At 39.8% G+C, this 24,872-nt stretch overlaps 1 protein-coding gene across 4 annotated transcripts; it reads right to left on the bottom strand.

The window, feature by feature from the left end:
• On the bottom strand, positions 1-24,827 carry clockb (clock circadian regulator b). Of its 4 annotated transcripts, none has more exons than XM_053619136.1 (21): positions 24,240-24,827; positions 21,220-21,292; positions 18,505-18,564; positions 18,261-18,409; positions 15,305-15,396; positions 15,046-15,135; positions 14,348-14,465; positions 14,131-14,244; positions 12,837-12,955; positions 12,302-12,384; positions 12,073-12,179; positions 11,793-11,940; positions 9,508-9,583; positions 9,206-9,356; positions 7,957-8,051; positions 7,298-7,366; positions 6,636-6,785; positions 4,986-5,177; positions 4,426-4,535; positions 3,838-4,066; positions 1-2,649 (listed from the first exon to the last, which is right to left on the bottom strand). In XM_053619136.1, exons 2-21 carry the CDS (start codon positions 21,234-21,236, stop codon positions 2,428-2,430), a joined length of 2,391 nt encoding a protein of 796 aa, XP_053475111.1. In that variant the 5' UTR covers positions 21,237-21,292; positions 24,240-24,827; the 3' UTR covers positions 1-2,427. The 4 variants fall into 4 exon arrangements, with proteins under 4 accessions (XP_053475111.1, XP_053475113.1, XP_053475112.1 ...); XM_053619138.1 differs by having other exon boundaries at positions 4,426-4,532; XM_053619137.1 differs by having other exon boundaries at positions 9,206-9,353.
• Between the last annotated feature and the right edge of the window lie 45 nt (positions 24,828-24,872).

The following is a 24,872-nucleotide window of genomic DNA, read 5'->3' as shown; positions in this document are numbered from 1 at the left end:
GTATCTTTGGTGGTTGAGTGAAATTCTAAACAAACAAACAAACAAACAAAACCCTGGAAATGACAAAAAATAAAGATACAAATCATACAAAAAAGGTACACAGGGTTCAGTTACAATATAATACACGATACTGACTAAGTAATACGTTCCTATTTGGAAGATCTTTTAGCCACAACCTCCAGTTTCCACAAAAGGTTTACAATGCATACGTTTTCACACGACAGTGTTGACGGTCTATACACAGCTTTCCGCTAAGGTCCATCGTAGCATATGAAAATAAAGTTGCTTTGGATATTCTTATAGAAAAAAAAAAAATGTTTCAATAACGTGGATTTTCTGAGGTATATAACTACCAAGTCGATAAAGAGCGTTCCACAATATGAAGTTACTGCAAGGCAAGAACTGATTGGTTATCGCCTGGGTTGATGTACACAACCCGTACGGCAATAAGGGAAGAGGTACAAATTTTTACCTTCAAGACACGTGCACACACACACACACACACACACACACACACACACACACACACACACACACACCACTTTGTTTGAAAGACCATTCACACTTAGGACTCAAGAATTGAATATCAACACAGTCCGTGTAGGTTGCGTTCATTTGTTACGAAATTATTAAAAAAAGAAACCCAAAACAATTACATGCAAACAAGATGTTTTTGAATTTGGGATTTAAAAAAAAAAAAAAAAAAAAGGGGGGGGGGGTGGGTTTCCCATCATTTCAGATTTATTTTCGGACTAAAATTAATAAACAATCTTGAATACCCCAGATATGTATTCGCGATTAGTGGGTAAATTATTAAAAGATAGTCATTAGTGCCTGATCTCCTGCTAATACGGATCACTAAATGCTTTAAAAAAAAAAAAAAAAAAAAAAAAAATCGCAGGAGGGTGACGGTAAAATAGGAGGACATGGCAGCTGAAAAAGATCAGCAGGATTGTCCAGGTGCTGAAATTTAAGAATACTTTAAATACCCCAAATTTATTTCTGCACATGTTAACCCTTATATACATATATATGTATAAGTGTATGAATAAAATACAAGAGTATTTGATCGACTAAACTTTGTGTGGTGAAATAGCTAGAAGCAAACAAACAAAAACAAACAAACAACAAAAACCCCCGGAATTTTTTTCTATTTTAGTGTGTGAGAAAAATAAAACGAACAAATCAAAAAATAAAAAGCAGCTACCTCGCATTTTCGTTTCGAAACAAAAAATGAACAAACGCAACGTATACGAACCCGACACCTTTACACGATCATGAAAATAGCATTTACACAAAACATTTTCCAAAAGCCAATGACGCATTACATTTGTAGAAAACCAAATAGAATTGACAGTTTTACCATTTTACCGTACGCGCTCTTACAAAAAAACAAACAAACAAAAAAAACACATGCTTTGAGTTGGCCTAACATGGCTTGTTGCATAATTCCTACAACCAACGTGTTGTGCAATATTGGAGCAATTCTAGCTTTATAGAGTACAACTCGTTCTCAGGTGTTTAAATCTGGCATTTAAACACACGAGAAATATAAATTCCTGCACGTTTATAGAGTCAGGATTCACTCTTTGCACATCTTAATTATCGTACAGAAATGAATAAAGACTACAATTCTTAAAATAAGGGCTGTTTAGTGTGTAGAAACACATTAAATGCTATAAAATACAATGGGAAACAGAAAAAATTCTTATGACAACAAATCACTATTGTATATGGGTTTTTTTTTTTTTTTTGGTAATAGAACTAATTGTTGGCACTTAAAAGATTGAGAACTACGTTTGTCCATGAAGTAGAGGTAACACTGCGGTTAGATATAAAATATGTTAAAAGAATACTTTTAATGAGAAGTAAAATATAAATTTGCAAGCTATTTCTAACTTTTGGGCTGAATAGTAAAAAAAAAAAAAAAAAAAAAAAGCTATATTAAAACAACATTATTTTCCTGCTTTAAACATGACTAAAAAAAAAAAAACAACGAACAGGTGTATACTTTACAGTAAACGAGAACTTAAACTAAAAGCTTATCATTTTCATGCGGAGTATAAAATAGTCACTTTCGTTCCTTTATGGTCCGATAGTCACATGGTTTTGTACACACATCTGTACAGTTAATAAAGAGAAAGACTCCACGTTTCCTTTTCCTCCGAGATTAAATTGTACTCCTTAAATAAATTAGAAAAGAAATGAAGAAAAAGCTATTTTAATGGCACCGATGTCCACACTGTTATTGCTGTGAAACACTGCGAGTTCTGAATCGCTGCACTGGAGGCCATCTGGTGGTAATGAGTTCAATCCTACTGATGTAGAACTGAGTTCCAATGAACATTGGGTTTTTTGTTTGTTTTTTTTCCCCTCGGTAAACTTCAAATTAACACTGCTTACAAACTAAAACGTGTCCTCCTCGTGTCACTGTGACTGGGTGCTCGAGTTGTCCGTCTGGTGAGAGGACGAGGTTTTTGGCTGTTTTAGAGTCTGAGGCTTTAACTGCTGTTGGGGTTTTTGCTGTGGTTGATGTGGTTGTTGTTGTTGTTGTTGTTGTTGTGTTGTGGTGAATGCACCCTGCTGCTGAATGGGGAAAGCCTGCAGAATCAGCTGTGTGGACTGGTTAGTCTGCAAAATGCGGGTTCCCTGTAAAAGAACCAAAATATATATAGAGTTCAATTTTGACCTTGCAAAGCATTGCTCAGGTGGAGAAAATAAACATTGACTAATAACATTTTGGCTTTGGCATAAAGCGCTATGTTCGGCAGAACCCCAACACCGCTCATCACCCTGAGAACACTATCCCACCAGTGAAGCATGGTGGTGGGAGCATCACACTGAGAGTTACCCCTGGCCTTGTGGTTGGTTCTCTGAATGCCCTCTTTAACTGCTCATTGCCTTTTGATGGATAGTATACTCTAGGCAGGATTGCTGTTGTGCCACATGCTTTCCATTTTTTGATCCATGTAATAGTGTTCAAAAGCTTGGTATTTTTTTTTAATTAAATAACCAAACCTGAATTGATGCTTTTCCAGAACATCGTCTGGTTAGCTGGTTAGCTCATTTGTCTTCATGATGCTGTTTGTTTACGTATTATGTAAGAAACTATGAGTCCATTAGGCTGTTGATATACCACAACCCCCAGCAATTTTTACTGAAGACTTTGGCCTTGGCATAAAGTGCTACATTTGGCAGAAAGCCAACACCGCTCATCACCCTTAGAACACCAATCTACAGTGAAGCATGGTGGTGGGAGCATCACACAAAGTTACCCTTGGCCTCCTGGTTGCTTCCTAATGACCAATGCCCTCTTTTATCCAGTCACTGACGTTCTGGTGGATGGCCTCATCTAGAGTCTTGGTTGTGTCATATTCTTTTCATTTTTTTACTAATGGATTTAATAGTGTTCTGTGGGATGTTCACAGTTTGGGATATACCTTTTTTTTTTCCTTTTCTTGTTTTTTTTTTTTTTTTTTTTTTTTTTTTAATAACCAAGCCCTGCTTGATACTTTCCAAAACTTTCTCCCAGAACTTCTTTTGCTAGCTCCTGGGCATTCATGATGCAGTTTAAGTATGTTCTGTAATAAACTCTGGGGTCTCCCATACGACTTAAAAGCACATCATGAGTTTATGATTTGTCCACCCTTGTTGAGATCCCTCTTTTTTTCCCCCTCATACAGCAAACAGAAACATGTAATTCACTCAAAACAAGCAGCAAACACCTCAAGTATATGTTTCACCTCATATAGTCACACAGTAACAAAACAATTCTGCTAAGATCATTTGCAGCTTCATTTGAGCCATGGTGAGTGTTGATGTGGATTTTTGTGCTACCTGTAAAAACGGTTGCTGTTGCTGAGGCTGTGTCAACCCCTGCGGCTGCCCTTGCTGATGCTGCTGCGAATCGGACGGCACTGCTATTGCCTGTGTTTGGCCTGGCTGCTGTGCAAACGGACTGTAAGCGGTCACTACTTGGCCCATAAACATTGTTGTGGGAACCATTACGGTACTGCAGGCCATGGGAGCAGTGACTAACTTTGTGACCAATTGCTGCCCTGGAAACCTGAAGAATGAGAATCTATTAGTGAAAATGCTGTCTTGCACGATTTGCACTTTATGTAGTCATATGTATTGAGCTGCCATATTGCCTGCAGACAAAATATTGTATGTAAATGGGATTGCAGATCTACCATAAATACACTCAAACGTATAAGCTAAGTCAGGGGTTCTCAACCTTTGGCAACTAAAGCCTCCCCAAGCCTCCCCCATCATGTGGCAAGCCTCCCCCATCATGTGGCACGCCTTGAAATTATATTAATGCGTATTTTTAAAAAAATAGCAGGACATTATAAATACATTTATACGTATACGTATTTCAGTAAGACACTAGTTTTTTTATGTATTGCGTATGCACATACACACCTGTTGATTGTGGTTACTTGACTGATGTTATGTGACGGGGTGCTGGGGATCTGCACGACACTGCCTGTGCCCGGCTGACTGACCATCATCGTGTTGTACACTGAACCCTGCTAACAAGAAGAAAAGAAAAAAAACCCAAAAGAGTTTAAAAGTTTAAAAAGGAAAGAAACAGCATAATTAAAGGCAAGCTCTAAAATGCTGCTTCATCTCGATACCATTAGCATACTGATGTGCTATAAGGAGGAACGAGGGCAGACAAATGTAATGATGTCAGCCTTAATGGATCGGTCAGAACTGAACAGAAAAGCATGAGATCAGTTCAAATGCTTCAGAGCCATTTCGTACAATATTGACGTTATTTGGAACTGCACTCTACTCAGTCTGCTTCTGTTAGGTAAACCTACTTGTATATTTCCCTGTCTCATGAACCACGACAGGCTGAAATTCACTGTCCTTATTTTTGTCTTTGAGTTGTTTCAGTAATCATGAATGAGACGTATTTATCACGTGAGAACATGTGTATTGTTTAGAAAGAAAATGAGTGTATCAGTGTGTCTAACCTGTGTAAGGACAGAGCCTTGTGAAATCTGCTGATGCGAAGGCGGAGCTTGCTGCTGTTGAAGGGTGTGATGCATGCCGCTGGGGGCGGTACTCGTGACGCTCTGTACTCCAACTACCGCTTGTGAGCATGAAGCGCCACTCACGTGAGGGAGCTGCACATTGACCCCGTCTATTGACTGCTGCACGTACATCTGGAACGAGTGAAAAAACTGAATTATCACACAAACCCTGGCTATTTTATTTATTTATTTTTTCAGATGTGTGCCAAGCAATATAAGAATCCAGTGATGCAAAAGTCCAGCAAGCACGCTACTTAATCCATCTACATCTTTCTTACCCCCAAAACTTCTTGCTTTCGATTGGATCACAAGCCCAAGATTCATTAAGGTGCAAACAGACTTCAGTTTCCCCAAGCGTACGTGTGCGCATGCAGCTGTTATGCGAGAGGCACTCTTCACATAAACGCCTGCCTAGCTGCAGACCTGTTAATCTGGAGGATTGAAAAGTCACCTCCATTCGATGGCACGTCAGAGCCGAAACAACTCTGTAGTGTTTAGCGATTTCACGCACAGCGATGTAAAACAAACCAACGAGCTCTCTTTTTCAAACGTTGTGCTGTCGTCGTGATTGCTGTCATGACCTGTGTCTCGAATCAAAAACCCTCACTGTACATTCCAAAATATTTTCTAATCTAGGAAATAAAGAAGACTAAAGGTACTAAAACAGACCTTTCGGGAAAAATTCAAACCCTACTTGCATTAGGCATACTGTTAATGATCTAGAATAGTAGATTAGTATGCGGTTAGAGACTCAAAGTGGCTTTGCCTAGTCAAGTTTTGGATACAGTGTCACACGGTGCTATACTGCCTCCACTATTTACGTTGGTGTTGCACCATGCGGACACGCCGTGTTCATTTCTGAGGACGTGCACAAGCGACACACCAAACAACCGCAGGACACGTGCGGCGGCCATCTTGCGTAGGTGCGGTTAATGGCAAGTACGGACCAGAGAAGTCAACGTTCGTGTAGACAAAACGAAGAGAAATGAAATGATAGTGTTTCCAGGGCACATGTTTCCCGCCCAATTCCCTTCCCAGTCATCTCTCTCGTATTAGCTTTCCCTCTACCAACCAACATATGCTTCCTCCGAGACGTTTACATTTATTCGTTTAGCGGACGCTTTTATCCAAAGCGACTTACAGATGAGGAAATACAAGCAAAGCGCTATATCAAGCGTAGCACAATAAAAGTAGTGCTACCGTACAAGATTTATCATTGAGTTCAAGAGAAGCAAAGTGCGCAGAGTCGAGGTGAAAGAGCCAGAGTACGTTTTTTGTTTTTTTAAATAATGTCAGGGTTGTGAAGGTTAGAGGTCAGTTAAGTGCTCACGGAAGAGGTGGGTCTTTAGCTGGTTTTTTTGAAGATAGTGACAGATTCTGCGGTCCGGATTGAGGTTCGAAGCTCATTCCACCACTGAGGGACGGTTAGTTTGAAGGTTCTAGAAAGGCCACGCCATGAGCCACGGCGAGTAGGCACTACTAAGCGTCGGTCGAGACACCTGAAGCGCTGACGTGCATCTTTCTCAGAAAATCGTACATTGTGTAATCTTACATACGTCAGATACTAAAATGTAGTGTAGCATCCAATACCTGAAGGCCCTGGCCCTGCACCTTCTGGAGCTGCTCGTGAATTTGCCTTAGTTCTTCCTGCTGCTTTTTAATATTGGCCTCGATCATCTGCGTCCTCTGCTCCAGCTGCTCCTTCAGATGCTGCATGGCGTTCAGCTGTGCAGAGTATTGCTACAAGCACGTACACACACACACACACACACACACAATGTGTACACTATCATAAGGCTGATGGAATGCATTAGTCTCATCAAATATAGAACGAAATCAAGAGTTCATCAACAAGCCTCATCTAAGGTAAAGGAGGCTTTACAGTAAGTTTAGTTTTTTATTACTTCTAGCCAGCCTGAATTCTGACTCAAATTCAGGCCATTATTTATGGAACATTTATTATTTTAAATAAAATATATGTAAAAATGATAACAAGGTCAATTAACGATGACGCAACCATGATAAGAATGACTAAATAAAGGGAAATTTATTTCAATGACAATTTCAGGCCCTCGAAGCTGTGTTCCATATAAACAGAACTATATGAAAAGCCACTGCACGTTTGTGCGTGTTAAAAATGATCACGATGATGACATGTAACCTGCAGCTGGAACTACCGCCTGAGTGGATGTTTTTAAGAGAGGTGTGTTTAAGAGACAGTAAGGAATAAACGACTGCGAGAACATTGTTACCTGTGCGTTATTTTGAGGTTGTTGTTGCTGCTGCTGGTTAACTTGAGCAGGAGAGCTAGTGTGAATATTCTGGGGGAAAAAAAAAAAAAGAAAATCAAAGACATTTTTCACAGCGCATGCAGTAAGAAAACAGCCTTCTAAAACCAACCCTAGCATATATTTCAAGTTCATGTATATATATATATATATATATATATATATATATATATATAGATATAGATATATATAGATATAGATATCTCGATGGAGATATACATGCTGAGCACTTGTTTTCTTGATTTCTAAATAAAACCTACTTCTAGGAGGCATTTCAAAAGTATTTTTGTGTTAGAAGTCTTCACTATTTATCTTCACCTAGAACCAAATTTCAAGCGTTTCAATCAAAATGCCTTTGTCATTAAAATCAAACAAAAACAGACCATCACTGCTACTTTGTAATCATGTGTATAACCTGTGTATGTGTGTAGAAATAAGCATATTTATTTCTCTATGCAGCCAATTCCCAAGCTTTTAAATGAGGCAGGCAATTCCATGTTGAGTCAGGTGAACTACAGCATGGGAAAATGCTCAGTTTTGCATATCAGGCAGTGATATCTATAATTAGATATTTTGCATAAAAGTCTGAGTCCAGACAGTTTGCGTAAAACGCCGAATCCCACCTGGCTGCTAACAGAGGAGCGGCGCTGTAACGTTATGTCAACAGTGCTAGGCCGAGGTGGAGTGCTCATGTCCATCTGGAGCTTCGGGGGAGTGGCTGAGACAGAAACGGGACACGATTGAGTAATCGGACTGTGGTTAAAATCACAGAGTAATCATCAGAACGCATTTACAAACATCCAAAAGAGCAGGACTTCATCAGGATATCACTGGCTCTTCAATAGACATGCGTTTTGTAGTTACAGTCCCCTCTGAATGTTCTGGAACGGCAAGGCCAATTCCTTAATTTTTGCTACACATTGAGGACACGATAGATACGTCTTTGCCAAGATTGCCATTTTCAGCTTGTGGTATGGCTTCGATATTTCTTCGAACAGAGGATTGCCTTGTGGAGGTTGTTGGTGATGTTTATGGGTTTTTCTTCCCAGCTCTCACAATGTTCATCAACAACTGCTGTTGGTTTTCCTTGGCCGACCTGCTCCATCACTGGTTGTTCAGTACACCAGTGGTTTCTTTCTTTTTCAGGACATTCCAAATTGTCGTATTGGCTATACCCAATGCTTGTGCAATGGCTCGGACTGATTTCTCCCCTCTTTTCTCGGTTTCAAAATGGCTTGCTTTTCACCCATAGGCAGCTCTCTGGTCTTCATGTTGATTTATCCTTTTTAACAACAAATGCAGTCTTCACAGGCGAAAACCCAGGGCTCAAGCCAAGAGTAGACATTCTGAGCTATTAATTGGTTAAACAATCAATCTAACACGGCATACCTGGGCAACAAGAACCACCCGTCAGTCAGATGTTCCAATATTTTTGATCACTTGATAAATGGGTGGGTTCACACAAAAAGGTGAGATGTTCTAAGCTGTTGAACACATCTTGATGTAAATATCAGGAAATTAAAAGGGTAGTTTTGATCTGTTGTCTCACATTCAACTTTTGATCCCAGATCTAAATGTCTTTAGTGTATAGCAAGAACAAAAGAATTGGCCTTGCTCTTCAAATACTTTCAGAGGGGACTGTATATCACTATGTAACATATCGCAAATCAATTTTACTCAATTTTGAGACCCAAATGGTCTCAAAACCAAGTACAAATGGTTACAAACACTAGTTGTTGGTTGGTTTTTATTGTTTTTAAAAAGGACGTTATTCAAGAACAGTAAAATAAAGATTATCATGATATTGCACAAAATATTCCACAGCAAATTAATATCCGAACCAAGGTGTTAAAAGATTACGGTGTCACTTACAGTTGCACGTGCTGTCAGACATGGCAGTGTGCGAGGACTTGCGGGAGCTGTGTGAGGACGTGGACGATGTGCGGCTGTGATCGAAGCGCTCTAGCACCTCCTTCAGGCTGGAGGTGTTTAACTGTGATTCAGAACCGGAGTCCTGAGTCTGCTAGAGAGAAGCAGAGAGTCTAATTAAACCAACAGCTGTCCACAACCGGTTATTAAACCCGTTAGGGCCTGTGCCGAAATTTACTTAAAGTATTCTTTAAGTATTACTAAAGACTGCTGTTGATTTCACTTGGCTCTCAACTGTATCTCACCTTGTCTACCGTTCTCTCAGGAGGCGAGTCCTCAATGCCCATTTCTCTCCTCTGCTCTGTCCGTACATCAGAATACCTAAACGGAAAAAATAGGGGGGGAATTAAAGTCTGAAAAATGGTGACGATAATTATACGGAGAGTGTGAGGAAAAGAGAGCACTGAGTGCATAGAGGAAGGCACTCACATCTTCTAAAAGTAAACCGCTTCCTCAACAGAGTAGTTTATACAAGAATACAATTCAAGATATAACGCAAACACATATACATTTGAGGGTGAAGCGTCTTATTCAATGACCAAACCGTGGCTCTCTAGTACTGGTAGTCCTGGGATTTGACTCTCCACTACTAAGCTATTACATGCTACTTCATTCCTTCATTCCATCTCGTAACTATAGATGGGGATAGGGAGATAACTGATTAACAGCTTTGTACAAAAAAAAAAAACCAAAAAAAAAACTGGAGCTCCTGTTTCATCACCGCAGACCGCTACAGAAACTATAACAAAGCTTCCCCTGACCCAATCCATTTGTCAATATCACAGTTTCTTTTTCCATAACCAGTGAATAAGATCCCACAGATCTCCAGGAAACGTTCAAAAGGCATGTTAACATCTCTGGCTAAATCTCATCCACACCACAGCCTTGCTGCTATGTAGGTGTTGAACTGCTATAGCAGGCTTAGTCACAGAGAGAGACTCCAGACATCTGGCACTTCTTCTCAAGGGAGAATGTCCACTAGGATAGAGTTCCTCAAAGAGCTCCTCCCAGCACTCATTCACGGTTTGCCAAAACTTCTTTAAGACCAGCCAAAATTCTTTGTTCATGGCGTCTCCAATGCCCGTCCTTTCACTTCTGCAACTGCTTTTGACTTAGCCCGCGTCAAAAGCCGGCTTTTCCGGGATTCCCTAAACCTTTCGATTGAATCAGGAGAACCCTCTGTTTCTGCTTCCCTCACCACTCGTGGGAGTTCAATTTGTCTCTCAACAAAGCTTGTGCCAGACACTCGCAAGCAACCCAGAAGGCTCTTTTGTCTTTACCAGATAAATATCACCACCAAGAAATAATCAACCGACAGCTCAGGACCTTTTTTTTTTTACCCAAGTGTCCAAAACATATGGCCTCAGGTTTGATGATACAGTTACAAAACTGACCACCGACCTTTGGCCCAAGGTTCTCTGGTATCAAGTACATTTAAGAGAAATCTTGTGTTTGAACAAAGTGTTTGTTATTGATTATCTGTCGACAGAAGTCTAATAACATTTCACCTTTTGAGTTCAGATCGTAGAGGCCGTTCCTCATAATCAAGCCTGAATATTCCGAACTGCGCTTTGGTACATACAAACAACAGTCAAGAGTTTTCCTTCCTGTATACACTGGTAAGCATCCCCAAACCAGACTGACACCTATCTCCTGTGGGAACTCCAGAGAAGAAGAAAGACCACCCCTGATCAAGAAGTTTGGTACTAGAACCCATACTGTCTGTTAATGTAAGACTAACGACATCTAGTCTAAGTTCCCAAAGCCAGTTTCCATTGCAAGAACCCAGGCTGTGTAAGACTGTCCATCACATACCTGCCAGCCAACTGGTATTGTCCTGCCCTCTACCCTTCATCTTGCACGTGGTGACCCCGCAAGCTGAGCCCGACCGGGTTGTCCGTTCACCAGGTGCTTGCCTGTGGACAGGCATGAATCCGGGGGTAGGTCTCGGTAACCGTATTCCAGTCAGGGTACACTTGGTCTTTTTTTAACTTTGATGGGGGTCTTTAGGATCACACTGTGCTTGATCTCTCCCCACAGATCTGTTCACTAACAGTGGCCCTACTCTGAGCATTTAAGCCCTGAGGTTCAAAATACACAAGCCCCTTCACCATTATGAAACATCTTCCAATGCTTAGCTAGGGCACATCATCACTGATGTTTCCTGAGGTCCTTGGTTGTTTCGGGTCTTTCGAACATCAGACACCCTTTCTCAGATTACCCAGTAGATGCTGATCAGGCCTCAGCTTGTGCCCTAGCAGCACTCTCCCACGGATCTGCTCTCTTAATCCAAAGCCACATAGAAGCTTTCTCTGCAGCCTCTGTGCTGTTATTAAATGGCCTGTGATGCTGAGTGCAATGTAAGCCCTACAGAGCAACTGTCCTGCAAAGCCTCTGCACCTTACCTCCACACGTTGCCTTCAAGCCTCGTCTGTAGCAGTCCCTGACGAGGCCCTCGTGTTGCTAAATGTATGAAGAATATAAAACTGGTGCTTCTTTGTATATCGTCAGACGCGTGTGCAAAAATTACCTGACTACGGTGTGCGTGCACACGATAAACTCGGGCCGCGAGTTCCACTGATGGTAGGTGATGTAGTAGTGAGTCTGGAGCCAGATCCACTGTTGGCCTTTGGTCAGGAATCGATAGTAACATGACTTGCCCTTTCCAAACTGCATCACTGCACAAGGTAGTAATAACATAAATATGTAGATCATTCAGTGCTTTAACAAAGTAACTTTACATACATGTAGATGATATAGCTGGGTGCATAGATTTGTGTGTGCGCGCGTATGTGTTTACATTTACTCACAATGCTCGTGGCATTTCGCCAGTGACTCCAGGTCGTCTACATGATAGTAGTCGTAGCCTGACGTCCCCAGAACCTCAAAGGGAAGATAGCCAATGATGGGAGGAGCTCTGGAAAATGGTATAAAAAAAGAAATAAACAAATTATTCAACAAGCTTAAATAAAGTATGATTAAAGTTGCAGAGTAGGGGTAAATGGAAAAGGGAAAACCTCAACAAAGAAAGAGTATTACCTGTGATCTAACAGAAGAAATTTCCACTCTAGACTGTGTCGAGAGGTAAACTCTTCATTGGGTTCCTCCACTGTACACATCTCCTGCAGACAATCAATCAATCAATAGAAGCTAAGCACACATGTACCACTGGAAGACATCATCTGCAGACAGTCGATCAGTAATCAATACAAGTTAAACACAAACGTGTTTGTCATAAAACGTAGCACAATCCCAGTTAATCGGTAATCAGTCAATACTAGCTAAGCCCAGGTCTGCTCAGGACGTGCGTTACGGACGATAATTAATCCTCTTTCCAGGTAAACACATTTGCGCTACAGCAAAAAAAATTGATTTAAAATCATCAATACTTAACAACACCCACAACAACTCTAAAAGCAAACTATAATACCAGTAAAGCCAGGGACCAATACTTCTCATAAAACGTATTTTTTAAAAGCGTATGGAAAACCCACATGAACGACAAACGCACAACAAATCACGAATGATGGGCTTTTGTGGAGATGTTAACAAAAATCAAAACTGAGCATCTTGCCTTGATGAACTGAGGCTTGGCTAGCCTCACTGTTGCTACAAAACACACGTGATCGTCAAAGGCTGGGTGCAACGACCGCTGGAGAACTCCTTCTAGACCGTTCCGGCTTATACGTGGCACTGAGGAAGAAAAACGTACAATGAGAGAGAGAGGGAGAGAGATTACAAATAGAGGTCATGACTGCCAAAAAATTTGCAATAGTAGGAAAACTGCTGTGGTATAAGATGAATTTAAACCCTTAAGGCACTTTGTTAAACTGAAAGTTTAACTTAAGTTATACAGAAATCATGTGGAACAAAATTTGAGGTCTCTAGGAACACATTTCAACATGCAAACATTGGGCCTCGTTTATCAAGCTGGATACCGATGAATTTCCGCGTAAATTGTTCGTATGAGCGTTTACGCACAAAGAAAAATTAGCATTCCGGTAAAAAATACCGTAAATGAAAAAAAAACTTTTGGATCCTAATCCTGTTTATGAGTGTCTGTAAATCGATGCATAAGAAGACTAAATAACGTAACCCTTGAAGACTAATTACCGTGACCCTTGAAGACTAACTAGCGTGATCCCTGAAGACTAACTAGCGTGACCCCTGAAGACTAACTAGCGTGACCCCTGAAGACTAACTAGCGTGACCCTTGAAGACTAACTAGCGTGACCCTTGAAGACTAACTAACATAAGCCTTGAACACTAACTAGCGTGACCCTTGAAGACTAACTAGCGTGACCCTTGAGGACTAACTAGCGTGACCCTTGAGGACTAACTAGTGTCACCCATGAAGACTAACTAGCGTGACCCTTGAAGACTAACTAGCGTGACCCTTGAGGACTAACTAGCGTGACCCTTGAAGACTAACTTACATGACTCTTGAGGACTAACTAACATAAGCCTTGAAGACTAACTAGCGTGACCCTTGAAGACTAACTAGCGTCACCCGTGAAGACTAACTAGCGTGACCCTTGAAGACTAACTTACATGACTCTTGAGGACTAACTAACATAAGCCTTGAAGACTAACTAGCGTGACCCTTGAAGTCTAACTAGGGTGACCCTTGAAGACTAACTAGCGTGACCTGATAATCTCCTGATGATTGCCATATATCAACATACACACACAAATACGGAAAAAAAACCCCAATCAAACCAGCGTTTTTACGAAACTTTTGTAAATCCAGCGTAGATTATTTTGCTCAGTCGGACTTTGCTCAGAGACTGGCGAACGAGGCCATGTACGCAGCAGCTCTGGACACTCGACTGAAGTGATGAAGAACATGAAGCAGAAACAGTACTCACTGTTGTTGAGCGACTTGAAGTTGCCGATAAATTTGACGTACTCGTACACAGGCGGTTCTTTGGGGTTCACCGAGCCTCGGAGCATGTGACAGCAAAACTCCAGCTGGCCCTTAGCTGGAAAACACAAACAGGGAATGGCAGAGACGTCGTACATCGGGTATCGAAATTAACAAGCGGCGGTCAACTCTCGGTCGAATCTGATTATTACGTCACTCACTCTTGAGGTATTCTGGGCTGAGGTTTTCGCCTTCTGGATGTGAAGACAGGGCTTTGTACACGTCAGTGTGCTCTCCAACGGGAAGGAAGTTTAGCAGGTTCTGATCCACCAAATCTGACTACGGCCCAGAGACAAAGCATACGAAGTCAACATGTCTGGCCTACTCAGTATTTCATAAGTAATAATGAATACGAAAGGGTGTGCTGTTCCAGAAAAATCAATCAATCAACAGTGAAGTGAAGTGATGAGGTCTGACATGAAGCAGATGTAACTTTCCCCCTGTAAGTTGATTACACTTATCCCAAAGTGTTTTATTCCTCATAAAGCACCACGATTTGTCAGAGTATGTTTTATTTACTTATTAAAGAAAGTCATTATTAATCATTACTTTCTCTCTCTCTCTCTCTCTTAGTTAAAAGGAACAAAAAAAAAAACGTAGACTGTCATGTCACAGAAAAAAAACTGCAAAGTTCATCCTAAAGACTTTTCCTTTTATAATATATGGGAAACTGTGAAACATACCATGCGGTTACAAGCTGCCGAAATAGTAATCAATTCATTTAATGTTACCAAACGGACAGACAAATGAACGTGATGGCATACAAGTTTAAATATAACTGACTAAATGACTTCATGACTTGCTTCTGTTCACTCAACGTGTCTCACACACACACACACACACACACACACACACTTACCGGTAGGTGGCCGAGTAAGGAAGTGACACTTTCAGAGACATAGATGACGTTTCCATCAGTCAGGATAACGAGGAAGAAGCCGTCCAATGCCTAGCAACGACAAAATGTGGATATGCATTTAAAAAAAAAAAGATTTAATTTTTTTTTAATTTAATTTAATTAAAATAATGTAATAATAATAATTTATTATTATTATTATTATTTTAATATATATATTTTTTAAAAACAGCCTTCATACACACAGATTTGAAAATCTCACCTCCAGCATGAGCTGTGTAAACTCCTCGTTGCTGAGGAACGGGGGTTTCCAATCCTGTCTGATCTCGCTCGACTCCGACTGCGCAGCAATTTCTGCACAAAAAGCATCATCTCACTTATCATCATGATAAAGATAATGAGTCTTTATTGATCACGTATACATTACAGCACAGTGAAATTCTTTTCTTCGCATACCCCAGCATGTTAGGAAGTTGGGTTTAGAGTGCAGGGTCAGCCATGATACAGCACCCTGGAGCAGAGAGGGTTAAGGGCCTTGCTCAAGGGCCCAACAGTGGCAGTACTGGGGCTTGAACCCCCGACCTTCCGATCAGTAACCCAGAGCTTTAATCACCAATCCACCACTGCCCCTCATCGTCATCATCGTAACACATCAGCTTTCATCGTAGACAGACGGTTTATCTCACAGGCGGAGTCGTTTGTAGCACTTCTGAGCACTTTGCACTGTCTCACTCGTAATTTAGTGGATGATTTCACCTGGACACTGTAGATGTACAGTATATCTAAAAACCGCTGCTGTAATCATAAAGCCTGTTGCTCACACAAGGACTCTTATTCAAATATCTGCTCATACTGAACATCAACACACGTACAGTACTACTGTTTGCCTTTGCTCTTCTACAACTAGAAGCACAGCTGCTAGAACAGTAGTCAAAAAAAAAATGCAAAGGTTCCTGTACATGTTTGCCAAAAAAACCCCAAAAAACTTCTGAAAACCTGAAATGCTCTTGCTTTTCCCTTACAATAGTAGAAGGATCATAAGCTTTTTGACAGCTGTCCATCAACAAAGAAACTGGGTGTAAGTAAGAAATAAAACATTCAGGGGCATGCTGGTATTTGAAAACAATCAACAACGGGGAGCGTGATGTGGTGATCACCACCTCAACGTTTATTATTTTCATATAACAGAATGAAGTCTTTTTTTCGCCCCCCATTATATAACAACAAATTAATTTTAGTTTAATTAAAGAACAAGTCATTGATGGTTACATTTAATGTTGTGGAACGTCTACAACACAAGTTTAGTTCTGTTTATCACTTGTGTCATCGGGTCACGTTACCGAGAAAGCATAACCTCCTCCATTCTAAGGACTTTCCATGTCGAAAAACTTAAAGTGCACCGATGATGGTTTTGAAACGTGCCTAATTTTGTTTTAAAGCTCTCATTCAATAGATTTACGTGCATCCGAGGTCAAAACACACTTTAACGTGCTCATAATTTAAACTGCATCATTACCTTTATCCCCCAGTGTCACAAACGACTCGTTAAATGATCCATTCTAAAGGATTCGTTCTAAAATCCTCCTTTCAGAGAGCATACTCTGCTCCGATTGGTCAGATGTCCCAGTCTGTTGTGATTAGTCTACCGCTGTCAGCGTGTTTCAAAAAGGAAACGCCCACTACCGTAACGAGTTTCAGCTCCGTCTGTCAGCGAGCGTAGGTTAGTACAGGAAGTAAAGTCTGGAATCACTAACGACTCGATTCAGTTGTTCAGAATCGGTTCCTTCGTTTGGGAGTCGATAACTCGGTTTGTCCTGCGCTTTGACTTTTGAAACTTTGCAGACTTTTTATATTCACAAACCACTATGTATATAACACACTACATGAAAGGTAATATTTGAAAAACCATAATAGGTGCACTTTAAAGTTACAGCTTTTGTTCCGAAGCGCTGACACTGGAGACTCCTTCCAAAACTGCTAAACAAACATCACCTCACAGAAAGGTTCACTATATCAATTACATCACTTTTTTTTTTATCTGTTTATCCGGAGCGCCTGCCATATACGCTCCTCTTAAAGTTGTTGACTATTGATTATAATACTTGCAGCCAGAACTACTGTTATAGAGAATTAATCAATACCTTCTGACCAATCAGAATTGAGCATTCAACAGTGCTGTATAAACAGCAAAATAGTGATACAGAATTACCCATTCTAATGGTAAACACTGAGTCGATGGCATGCGCCTAATACTAATCGGTTATAATGAATATACTGATTATACTGAACATTAGCCATGACACTCAGCCTGTGGCTTCATGCCTACGTTCCCGTTAAAGGTGTTCCTGCTTCCTTGTCATCTTCGTATGATGAGCTTTCATATTTTAAGTCAAAAGTTATATTCCTGAAAAAGTACTGTTTGCCACTGATGATGTTGCTAACTCTACTGTAGTAACGGTTTTGAACCAGGAAGCGGAATCGTGCGTGGCGAACACAGACGATGCACGCTCTTGGAACGCCGTTCGACAAATCAAATTCGTGGAACTGTTGTATAAAACGTTGTGGTACTTTTATGTCTTCTCGGACAAGTGCTATAGCTTGTTTGAGTTGGTACTTAAAAGTAAACATCATCCCTGCGCTGACTTGAAAGGGAAACGTCGATCCGACCCACCGATGAAACTGAAACCGCGAGCGGGCCGGCGCGTTCAGACGTTTCGATTTTTTTGAAAAATGACTTTTCCGAACTGCCTCGTCCTCTAACCTTCGGAAAGCTCCAGAAGTCTGCTCGTAATGAAGCATAAAATCAGCTTGACTTGCAGCAAGTCATATGACTGAGTCAGCTGCTTTAACGGATCGCTTTTTGGACGGAATTCGACATCACTCGCAAGTGGATAAAAGCATCGAGCAAATAAATGCAAATGTACTTAAAATGGAAAGAAAGAAAAAAAGCACAGTGTGTCTTCACAGTACAACAGTGAGTGGACTCAACTCCCAATCAGCACTCTAAAACGTTTTACTCATTATCTCTTGGAATAGTGTGGGTGTGTGTTTTGGATAGAGGTTGGGATGACAAAACACACAAAAAAAAAAGATTCATGTGTGCATCATCATCTGAAATCAGCATCTCTAAGACGACACGTATTAATTGACCTTACTGCAATTAAATTGTGAACAAACTAACAGTGATCTGGACCACTTTGTTGTCCAAAGTGTGCTACCTTTGTGCTTGCGTAGATAGTCGATGCTTTTCTGTAAGATAGTGGACTTGTCCATCCTGCGAGTGTTGGCAGGCAGCAAGGTGCCCAGTTCTTTGATGAGGACATTGAACTGGTCTCTCCTCCTCTTCTCCGATTTATTCCGGGAAACGCTGAAATCACAATACAACGATCAGTACGTTTCCTGAGAATTTAAAACTTTCACAATCTGATGTCAAGGAGCTCCAAAAAGACGCGACGGTCCTACCGTTTGGCCTTATCCCTCTCATCGTCTTCCATCAACTCATCAAAAATGCTGCCGTCATCCCTGTGACACAAACAAGTCCGTTAAATACTGCGTGGAAGAAAAAGCAGGTCAGGACTAGAGAAAAAAAATTCTAAGGTTGTCCAACTATACATTTTTTTTTTTTTTTAGCTAAACTAATTTAATTAATAAAACACGTCTCGCTAAATGGCACCTTCAGAAAGACAAAAAAGGGTCAAACTTTTTGATAGAAAAGAAGAAAAAAATAACAGAAACTGAAATCTTAAACTGAAACAGAGAGAGAAGGAGAGAGAGAGAGAGAGAGAGGGAGAGAGCGAGAGAGAGAAAAGGCCAAAATTCTGACCATAAATAAATAAACGAATAAATAAATAAAGGCAATGAAAATTAGAATGTGATTAAAAAACGCTGCTTGTTTCTTTTCCTTTTTATTTAATCTGATTTTAAAAGGTCACATTAGTCGATTAGTAAAACAGTCATTTCAAAGAGTTTATTTTATGCTAATTGTGGTTATTTAAAGACAGCTTGGTTTTTTCCTGTTATTGACTTTATGATCATTCTGGTGAAGTGTGTCCTCCATTTAAGTTTCAGCTTCGGCCAGGAGTTTTCATTTCAGTGCAAGACAGACACGATAAAACAACTGCAGCTGCTTTTTTTTATTAATTTAAATGAAGCACATGCTATTTTGATAGCAACCCGATATCACAGTATCTGATTGCTGAACCTCATAATATTTATGAAATGATGACATAAAAACTGCCGTACAGCAAAAAGTGTCATCTTTCACACTAGAAAAGGTCATGCTGAACATAAATGTCTTCTCGCACCAAAAACCGTCATCTCTGACACCTGAACATCATCTTTTCATCTGATACCAAAAAAAATAATCACTGACACTAACGTGGTCATCTCTTACACCCAAACATCACCTCTGACATAACAAACGTCTGCAATGACACCAAAATGCCATCAATGACACCAAGATCATCATCTCTAAAACCAAAAACCCCCATCAATGACATCAAATTCATCTCTAAAACCAAAAACCCCATCAATGACACCAAATTCATCATCTCTAAAACCAAAAACCCCATCAATGACACCAAATTCATCATCTCTAAAACCAAAAATCCCATCAAAGACACCAAATTCATCATCTCTAAAACCAAAAACCCCCATCAATGACACCAAATTCATCATCTCTAAAACCAAAAACCCCCATCAATTACACCAAATTCATCTCTAAAACCAAAAACCCCATCAATGACACCAAGATCATCTCTAAAACCAAAAACCCCATCAATGACACCAAATTCATCATCTCTAAAACCAAAAATCCCATCAATGACACCAAATTCATCATCTCTAAAACCAAAAACCCCATCAATGACACCAAATTCATCATCTCTAAAACCAAAAACCCCATCAATGACACCAAGATCATCTCTAAAACCAAAAACCCCATCAATGACACCAAATTCATCATCTCTAAAACCAAAAATCCCATCAATGACACCAAATTCATCATCTCTAAAACCAAAAACCCCCATCAATGACACCAAATTCATCTCTAAAACCAAAAACCCCATCAATGACACCAAGATCATCTCTAAAACCAAAAACCCCATCAATGACACCAAATTCATCATCTCTAAAAGCAAAAACCCCATCAATGACACCAAGAACATCTCTAAAACCAAAAACCCCATCAATGACACCAAATTCATCTCTAAAACCAAAAACCCCATCAATGACACCAAGATCATCTCTAAAACCAAAAATCCCATCAATGACACCAAGATCATCTCTAAAACCAAAAATCCCATCAATGACACCAAATTCATCTCTAAAACCAAAAATCCCATCAATGACACCAAGAACATCTCTAAAACCAAAAACCCCATCAATGACACCAAGATCATCTCTAAAACCAAAAACCCCATCAATGACACCAAGATCATCTCTAAAACCAAAAATCCCATCAATGACACCAAGAACATCTCTAAAACCAAAAATCCCATCAATGACACCAAGATCATCTCTAAAACCAAAAATCCCATCAATGACACCAAATTCATCTCTAAAACCAAAAACCCCATCAATGACACCAAATTCATCATCTCTAAAACCAAAAACCCCATCAATGACACCAAATTCATCATCTCTAAAACCAAAAACCCCATCAATGACACCAAGATCATCTCTAAAACCAAAAACCCCATCAATGACACCAAATTCATCATCTCTAAAACCAAAAATCCCATCAATGACACCAAATTCATCATCTCTAAAACCAAAAACCCCATCAATGACACCAAATTCATCATCTCTAAAACCAAAAATCCCATCAATGACACCAAATTCATCTCTAAAACCAAAAACTCCATCAATGACACCAAAAACCTCAGCAACAACACCAAAATGCCATCAATGACACCAAAATGTCACTTGACAGCAAAACTCATGACACCCAAACAGTGATGAAAAAATATTATCAATGACACCAAATACGTCATCTGAGCCCTAACTGATAATCTGTTAAGCTGCCCTTTAGAGCCGATCCTGAATCAGCTAATTCTATTCCTAATGAAAAACCAGAGTCTTAATAACAGCTGCAGCAGAATAAATCAACTTCAAATCAGAGCGCTGCTGAGAGCAGAGTGTTTACGATCTGTACAGGACAGTGTGAGACGATCGCACCTGTCTATGGAGCTCATTGTGATGCTTCATGAGTCAGTCTGTGGAAGACACACTCCAAGCAACAGGAAGACATCTGAAAGAGAAATGAAGGAGACACACACACATCAAATTAAATGTGGCTTTTAAAATTCTTTTTCACATATTAAAACAACATGGTTTCATTCAACATAAGCAGAATTTTTAGGTATGATATGATATAGATATGAATGAGTACTTCCAGAAAAATGGTTATGAACAATTTTATGCAAATGTAAAAAAAACATTTTGAACGATATTTTACAATATTAAAAACGAATTACAAATGAACATCAAATCAGCTGTAATATATATAAGAGCTGCAACAACTAATCGATAAAATCGAGAATAATCGATTATGAAAATCGTTGTCAACAAATCTCATTATCGATTAGTTGGTCTGCGCGTGGTACATTTACTCATCACATTACTTCTGTTTCGAAAACACACTTCGGAGAGTAAATACTAAAAGTAGTGTCCCAAATGACGTACTATACACTTAAACTATGTAGTGTGTACTCTACCGTCCAGTGCAGTGATTCTCAGCCGGGGTCCGGGGGTCAGTGGTGTAATTGCAGGGGGTCCGTAGGAAAGTTTTAAAAATGTTTAAATAATGTTATATTATATATATATATATATATATATATATATATATATATATATATATATATATATATATATATATAGCTAAATGTATCAAAACATTCAAATTAGATGTTTTAAAAATTAATCAATTTGGTTACTCGCAAATATCACGTTTGCTGAGTGACGATCGTTCATTGATGGATAAAATAAACAAAGGATAATTCAGAGAGTTAAATCAAATGTCACACCAACAATAAAATGTAAAAAATAAAATCTTGAAAATGTTTTCATTCGTTAAAATTAATATTGTTAATGTTAAATATTAATAAAATAAAGTAACATATATATATAAATGACTGTTTAAAATATAGCCTATAATTGCTGTGGAGTGAGGGGGGTCCTTGTGGATTGTTCAAAATATGCTAGGAGTCCAAAGCTCACAAAAGGTTGAGAACCACTGGTCTAGTGAATAAATTTTAGAAAGGTAATACTGTCTCAAATAGAACACATTAGTTTTTTACTAACCTGAAAGTTTGCCCCCCCCCCCCCCCCCAAATCCGATTAAGGGGGGGATAAATAAATAAAATAAAATAAAAATAATCGGCCAACTAATCGATTACGAAAATAATTGTTAGTTGCAGCCCATATACATTTTATATACATTTATATATATAGATATATATATATATATATATATACACACACACACACACATTACACACACACATATACTTATTTATTTTTTTATTATACAAAACATCGAAATATGTTTATGCGCTCTCTTATGAAGTGCATTGTGACACAATTTACGATATTGTTATATCGCCTAACTCTAGTTGTACATTTTATCCATTCATAGTTACATTCAATGTTATAGAATGTTGCAGGAACAAGGTCCTGTTTTCACTTAAGTTATAAACAGTTATAAACAGTGGCTTCCTCACCAGCCTCTCTTTTTCTTCTCACTTTCCCACTCACAAATTTATAAGTTTTTAAGCCAATCAGGTCATTTATCCATAAAATATGGACACCATTATCACACTGAACAGTAGATGAATGAAGCATCAAGACCGTTTTTACATCATCATCATCACTAAGGTCAAAGTTTGGTGCTGGGTTTGGAGGGGAAACTTATTGCTAAATCCAATCTCGGATGTTTTATATATAACTAAAACAATCCATAATCCATGTTAATCCATCCCAACAAATAAACACCAACACTCATCTCTGACACCAAAGCTATCATCAGACACCAACAGTGTCTTCATCTGACACCAAAGCCATCATCAGACACCAACACTGTCAGCACTGACACCAAAGCTATCAGACACCAACAGTGTCATTACCTGACACCAAAGCCATCATCAGACACCAACAGTGTCATTACCTGACACCAAAGCCATCATCAGACACCAACAGTGTCTTCATCTGACACCAAAGCCATCATCAGACACCAACACTGTCAGCACTGACACCAAAGCTATCAGACACCAAAGTTATCAGACACCAACAGTGTCATAATCTGACACCAAAGCCATCAGACACAGTGTCAGCACTGACACCAAAGCTATCAGACACCAACAATGTCTTCATCTCACACCAAAACTGTCAGCACTGACACCAAAGCTATCAGACACCAACAGTGTCATTATCTGACACCAAAGCCATCATCAGACACCAACACTGTCAGCACTGACACCAAAGCTATCAGACACCAACAGTGTCATTATCTGACACCAAAGCCATCATCAGACACCAACATTGTCAGCACTGACACCAAAGCTATCAGACACCAACAGTGTCATTATCTGACACCAAAGCGATCATCAGACACCAACAGTGTCAGCACTGACACCAAAGCTATCAGACACCAACAGTGTCATTACCTGACACCAAAGCCATCATCAGACACCAACAGTTTCAGCACTGACACCAAAGCTATCAGACACCAACAGTGTCATTATCTGACACCAAAGTCATCATCGGACACAAATACTGTCATCACTGTCACCAGTAATCATCAGACACCAACACTGTCATCAAAGTCATCATCAGACACCAACACTGTCATCAAAGTCATCATCAGACACCAACACTGTCATCAAAGTCATCATCAGACACCAACACTGTCATCAAAGTCATCATCAGACACCAATGTCATCTCTGACACCAAATACGTCTCACTGGAAGATGTCACGAGCTGTACTACTAAGATGTTGCTGTACTACTTCCTCTGCAGTGCACTGCTTCTCTCCGGCTTGTCACACGTTCTCGCGCACTGGCTAGCTAAATCTGCAAATAATAATAAGCGATCATAAAACAACACAAAGCACCAAGGCTGTTGTGTTCAATAAGAGAAGAAATCTCCTGCACAGATTCTGCTCTCGCTCAGGTTTCGACACACAAATGCAAATACTTACAGAAGATTAGGATCACAGCTCTCCTACATCCCCGAATGTGGGTCAACAGGCCTCGCAGTACCGCGCGACCGGAAGCGCCTTATCGAAACTAATTTACCTTTTACACGGATGCACGGATTCACCTTTTACACTCATTTAACCTCCTTTAATGATGTGCTTTAGCTTTCTGAGGACCGTGTGTGTTATTGCTGAAATGCATAGTTGGAAATAATAATCAAAACCGCCAGGCCTACGTTACATTTGATGGCCTGCTTTACTTGTGCGTTTCTGTCATGCGCAGTAAGAGCTTCCGGGCTGCAATATTTCACAAGTGATCGAATGTGATGCACCACGCATAAGAACAGGAGTGAGGTCCAACTATGTTATGGCACCACGAATACGTCAGACTGTTTTATATTGCTAATATTTTGGGGGTATGTTATTATTATTAGTTAATAAATATAATACTAAAGAACAAAACTCATAGAAACTTGTAGTATGCACATGCGCAATATGAACACGCATCACGACTCAGGGCGCGATTTAATGACGCAATCATTGCGCCAAGCTAGCTCACAGGGCTGAATCTCAAACCGCTTCCTACTTCCTATGTAAGAACACTATATAGTGCATTTAGTAATGGCTGCTACACAC

This window comes from Ictalurus furcatus, chromosome 29, assembly GCF_023375685.1.
Source record: "Ictalurus furcatus strain D&B chromosome 29, Billie_1.0, whole genome shotgun sequence".
Classification (NCBI taxonomy): domain Eukaryota; kingdom Metazoa; phylum Chordata; class Actinopteri; order Siluriformes; family Ictaluridae; genus Ictalurus; species Ictalurus furcatus.
This window is presented reverse-complemented; position numbering and strand designations above follow the sequence as displayed.